The sequence below is a fragment of the Paramormyrops kingsleyae genome, chromosome 25, assembly GCF_048594095.1.
Source record: "Paramormyrops kingsleyae isolate MSU_618 chromosome 25, PKINGS_0.4, whole genome shotgun sequence".
Classification (NCBI taxonomy): Eukaryota; Metazoa; Chordata; class Actinopteri; order Osteoglossiformes; family Mormyridae; genus Paramormyrops; species Paramormyrops kingsleyae.
In genome coordinates, this window is record NC_132821.1 from 25,475,295 (window position 1) to 25,480,985 (window position 5,691).

Here is a 5,691-nt window from a genome sequence, read left to right on the forward strand (position 1 = left end):
TTGCGTATTTCGTCTTTTATCCCTCCTCCACACGCACTACTGTTATACGTTATTTACTTTCTAGAATATTCTCCCCAAGTCCGACTAATGTGCCACGGCAGTGGACTGACTTGTTGGCTGGCGTGCAGCAAGTATTAACACTATTGGTTCACACACAGTTATAGAATCACCAGATAATAAAGCCATTTTACACCCATTAATAGTCGCAAAAGCAGCTAGTAACTTGTTCGTCCATTTTGCAACCGAAAACGTAAAAAAAAAAAAAAAAAAAAATCCACTGTGATATTTCGAAATTCTTAGACCAGCTGCTAAAGTTACAAAACGCGTTACTGATATACTTAACAAATGTGGATCGTCTGCGTCTGGTCCCAGCAGTCACTACGCTTCGGTAGTAGAAGGCTGACCATATTGATATGGCAATATAGCACAATAGCAGCATCTAGGCAATATCAGGGTATCTGGTCCACAAATCAGTGGGAGGTTAGTTTCCTTTCATAAAATACTGCTCGATGCTGTCGTTTGCATGACTTCAGTAGAGGTGACGGTATAGCAGCGGAAAAGGCTGTGTAGAACCATAGGAAAAGTCCTACGCAAAGAAAGTTAGATCCGCTGGCCTTGCTACAACCGAACCTGCGTGTCAGTACCCGGTAAGGTCCATCTCGCTGCAAGCTTACGACACTCGGGGGGGGGGAAAAGGCAAAGGCTATGTGTCAAGTGGGGCATGGAGCTGATACTTTAAAAAAAAAAAAAGTGTGAAACTTTTCATAAATATTACATGGATATATTGTAATATTCAGGTATGGTCAGTTGGTCATAGCCAGTAAGTATTTAAGATTACGTCATATGCAGCGCTTTCCTATAGGACAATGCCACACCTAACAGGTAATTGGTCAGTGTATAAAAGAGCGGGAAAAGGCCAAAATAATGGAGTTTGTAGTAATGTCGCTCTAAGACGCTGTTCAATTAAAGAAACTGTTAATTTACGTCCGTATTTTATACATGTGCTGTAGACGACTGGACACGAAATAATATGCTCATGTGTAAGTATATACCACGGAGCCCAGGAAAATGTATGTTACATTTACTGCATTTTTTTAGATTAATATTAAACTGCAAGCCCATTAATATCTGCGTTGTACACATATTTATTCACGTACGTTTTCTTTATCCGGGTCGAATGGGCCCTGTATCGAAGAATATAACTTTGAATTTAGCGTCTAAACAGCGTTTTAGATTAACTATCCTTAATAAAGATCCTATATGAAGTGTCGTATAAAGTACAGTTTTGCACAGAAATGAGAGGTATTCATAAAGCTCGTTTTCTAAGTTATTCTGATATCACTTATTTATACTATTTTTCTGTCTAACGCGTATTCTCGAAAAGTGCGTTTGGTTAAAGCCAGAAAGTGGGATGTATTTTTACTAAACCGATGTCCTTGCAATGCCCATTCTTATCGAAAGGGGGCCCTCGCGACCAGTGTTAGCGCGAAAAGATAAAAATGCGTATTTCCCACAATAGTGTCACGTACCGCCACAAGTTGAGTTACAATTAAATGCATGATTACGAAAATGTTAATTATTGGATGTAATTCCAATATAAAATATAGTTATATAGTTTACAACGTTTTCCACTTTTTAAATTTGTTAAAGAAATGCATGGAAAACCATTGAAATGTCTATTTAAATGTCACCGAAAAAAGAATCCCCACAAACGAACGGCACACATTTACACGGGAGTGCATAATTTGCCGTTTATTTTTCTTTAAAGGCAGAATATAAGAAAAAAACAAACGGTTACTGATGTGTACAAAGTTTTTAGATTAACTGCACCATGATCATCACAGGCTGTACTACACGAAAAGTGTAAATAAATCCGTGTAGGTGTACGAGACACTTTGGTTGCATCCAGCTGTTAGTCTAAATTTAGTCCATCAGCTTCATAAAAACATGTTCTGACTAAAACTATTTTAGGTATTTACAAGAATAAAATGTTTATCGTAATATTTACATAAGAATTATGGTACAAGGCCGAAAGACATGTCGGTCTTCTGAATAGTATTAAACACAAACAATCATGGTTCTGCTGTTAAATTGAAATGTAAACAACATACTGCAAAGCTATAAGAACTTAGACGTAATTGTGTGCTTCATATTGCAACTAACATTGTGACGTATGAATTCAACATTGACGCCGTAATTTGATTCATATGAAAGCAGTGCAGTTTTGAGGCTCAAAAAAGTAAAAGCAAATTGCGTAAACGATTAAAATGTAACTTAAGTATGTATTTGGGTGGAAAACTGGGAATACTTGGTTTAAATACAGATTTTAAAAAAATAAGGCAGGTGTTCCATGAGATTAGAAATCTATTCGTGGAAAACCGTGTTGGAGAAATAGCGAAGTCGACAAAAAAAGGTGGAAGCTGGTTATTTAACCATGGATATTGTAGGATTTGTTTAATAAACTGGATAAGATACTGCTGGGATGGAGAGTGTGGGAATCTTGGTGATGCACTAACACTGCATTTTGCGAATGCTCCGCGAAATCCTTTTGAACTCTTTCTGGCCGGGCTGCCATCTCTTGACGGAGGTGATGACCAGGTGTCCGTCCATCTTCTGGCCCATCACCAGATAGGCGGTGCTGAAGTCATTCATCTCGTCACAGGTGCATTTAAAACCGTCCTTAAGCCACAACACCGTCTTCTTTAGGTCCCGCTCCGTCACCCCCTTCAGCTTGTAAATCGTCCTGATTTTGTTCTCGGGTATGATTTTGGTGTCGCCGTTCATGTAAGAGATCTCCTTCACTTTGATCTTCAACGCTATTGGGGAGTACGGTAGGGGGAAGCAAAAGAAACAGTATAGTTATTGAGGCTAGTGAAATAATTGTTTTGCAGTTAATGTAGGTCGTATGAGAATAAAACACACAAGTTTGTGAGCCACTGAAATATAGAAATGGGTTTCTTAGACCCCAAAATAGGTGCATTACAACTTACCAAAATCGTTCTTGCAAAGGTTGTCAACAATTTCATTGTCGTTCTCCTCTTTTTCCTGGCAAGGTTCACACACCCTGGGCACTGTAGTCAGAACACAATCCACATTGCATGTTAAACAAAAACATGACCAAATCCCGACCACGCATTTTTAATGTAAACGGATTAAGTATGGTCACGTGAAGATTATGTAAGTGCTGTGTGATCTGAATAGCACACTGATGCACTTGGTGCCATTCTGGCACGTATTTTTCAACATAGGTTAACATATTAAACAGGCATAATGTTTTTAAATATAACACAGCTTCATAAAGAAAAAGTGTAGGAAATAGGCTTTCCTCTGATGTCACTAATATGTAGTTGATAACATTTTAATGAGAAATGCTTGAATCAAATTCACAAGACAAAGCTTGGTCATTATTCATGAGACGTTTTTCTTCTCTTTTCTTTTTCTTTTTTTTTTTACCAGCGGGTTAACTAAGGCGGATGGAGAGCTTAACAGATGTTAATACAGTTACACATCAACAGGGAAACAATGTTTGGTCTAGACTTAGAACTGAAAGACTTGAATCGACCTGCAAACGCGTTTCCTTTAGGTATAGAACTCCACGCAATTAAATTGACTAAGCAGTTTCAAAAATAACTGTAACCCCGTATAAGTGAACACAGATGGTTTGATGACCATGCAGTCATTAACTAAGCTGGCGCGTACTGTTCACGTGCAGTGTATGTCCCTATAAATCTAGCAATAATGAATTTGTTGTCAGCATATAATATCTCCTTCGGGGCATGTATGTTATAAATTAATCTTTTTTTGTTAAAGGAAAAGTTAATTTGCAAATGTGTGGTGGTTCGAGACGTGTGTTGTGTTTTAACGCCGTTTTACCTTCTTGAGTGACTGGTTCAAAACTGTCGAAGTTTGCTGGAGGTATACAAAGATCGTTCTCCGGCGGGAAACGATCGCAATCTAGCATGTCTGGCCACGGGAAGCCAAAAGCGGACATAACCGGCGCGCATCCGTTTCTTACGCGCTCGCACAGCGATCTGCAAGGTTGGATGGGCTCGTCCACATCATCCAGACACACCGGGGAGAAGAGAGAGCAAAGGAACTTTCTAGTGTCCGGATGGCACTGCTTCTGCACTAGCGGGATCCATGACGATGCTTGCTGGAGAACTTCATTCATGGTTTCGTGTCCAAGAAGGTTCGGCAGTCTCATGTCCGTGTACTCTATGTCGTGGCACAGTTGGAGATTGACCGGAATAGGTTTGCAGTTGCTCTTCTTGTGAAATAATTCGGGTTGCCCAAACGGGTATATCCCATGGATCGCTTCCATACAAGCAGGCAGTGCAGTCACAGAAATTATTATGAGCGTGAAATACTTCATGGTGAAAAGCCCGCGTGAGCCTGGGGTGTGTAGTTACAGTTTATAAAAGATCTAACCTCGCACCTTTATTGCGGTCACGAGGACATCCATACATGTATGTATCAATCTAAGTTGAGTACGACCCCTCAGAGTGTCAGACCAGAGTAAGAGGATGAAGACAGGGAGACCCTCATAAATAAAGTGGGGAGGAGTTACGTCGCACGTTCCTCATGGCGATTGGTCAGCTTTAATGCAGCTTCACTTTCAGCATCAGGTAGTTCAATAATTTGCGATGTAACGCTTAATATTCCATTATTACGTGTTCCTCCCGCGGCGATGCCTCTTCAGAGGCTGAATTTTGGGGTGAATCCGTTTTTAGCTGGTGGACGACAACTTTAATGGATCGGTGGTGACAGTGAATGTATATTCAACACCTTGAATAATTTAATTTGAAAGTTTATCATATTTGAAAGTTGGTCTATTTTTAATCTCTCTTAGAAGGTTAATGGTTTTCAAAACAACAACGGTGTACCAACCGACATTTCGCTTTTATTTATAAAACCACGAAAGTGTAAGATTGTATCATCTTACCGTTATATGTATGCATTGCAAATCAGTTTGTACATTGTCATTTTTTAGATTTATCTCTGTTACAGCTGTATTTTCAAATACCGCTTTATATCGCTCATCTTTATAGAACAGTATTAAATCTTTAGACATACCCTTAACAATGCAAGGTCCAAGCCATAAACTGAACGCGCTCATTCATGTCCACAATGACTGTTTCACGCTTAATTGGGAGTGGAATTAATGCAATATTTACGGCCTCCGGCAGTTTTCCCACGTGAGCACACGAAAATCTGTCGCGTTGGTTAGTAGTTTGTTCGTTGTGTATTTGGACAGTTAAAGCGGTCCATTGTTTCCAGTTTGAATGAGGAGTCGTACTGTGTCGACCGCCAAACCAGTGGATCTAGTGCTGAGCAGCAGCTGCTCTGCCATCCAATAATAATAAAAAATAATAATAAAAAAAAACATTTGAAGTCATTTGATAAGTTCGACTGCTTTCAGCCGAAATTTCCTCCATGGAAGTTAGTCAGAGCATTACCAGTCCACATATGGTAACCAAGCAAGGCTACATGCAGATGTATTTATTTATTATCCGTAATTACAAGTTGACGTTTCCATAACAATGTGAATATGTTTCAACAGCAGCATGAATAAACAAACCCTTTTAAAACAGAGATCAATCATCGGAGGCCTTTAAAATAATTTTTAGCATCCCGTAGGACCTTGGGTGGGGAAAATGCTGGCCGGGCAGTTGGTGTAGTACCATTGCCTAC

The 5,691-nt window shown here is 39.5% G+C and overlaps 1 protein-coding gene across 1 annotated transcript; it reads right to left on the bottom strand.

Annotated features, from left to right (window-relative positions):
* Positions 1-1,737: 1,737 nt before the first annotated feature.
* On the bottom strand, positions 1,738-4,529 carry sfrp2 (secreted frizzled-related protein 2). The gene is made up of 3 exons (XM_023799207.2): positions 3,874-4,529; positions 2,991-3,071; positions 1,738-2,816 (listed from the first exon to the last, which is right to left on the bottom strand). Exons 1-3 carry the CDS (start codon positions 4,370-4,372, stop codon positions 2,512-2,514), a joined length of 885 nt encoding a protein of 294 aa, XP_023654975.1. The 5' UTR covers positions 4,373-4,529; the 3' UTR covers positions 1,738-2,511.
* Between the last annotated feature and the right edge of the window lie 1,162 nt (positions 4,530-5,691).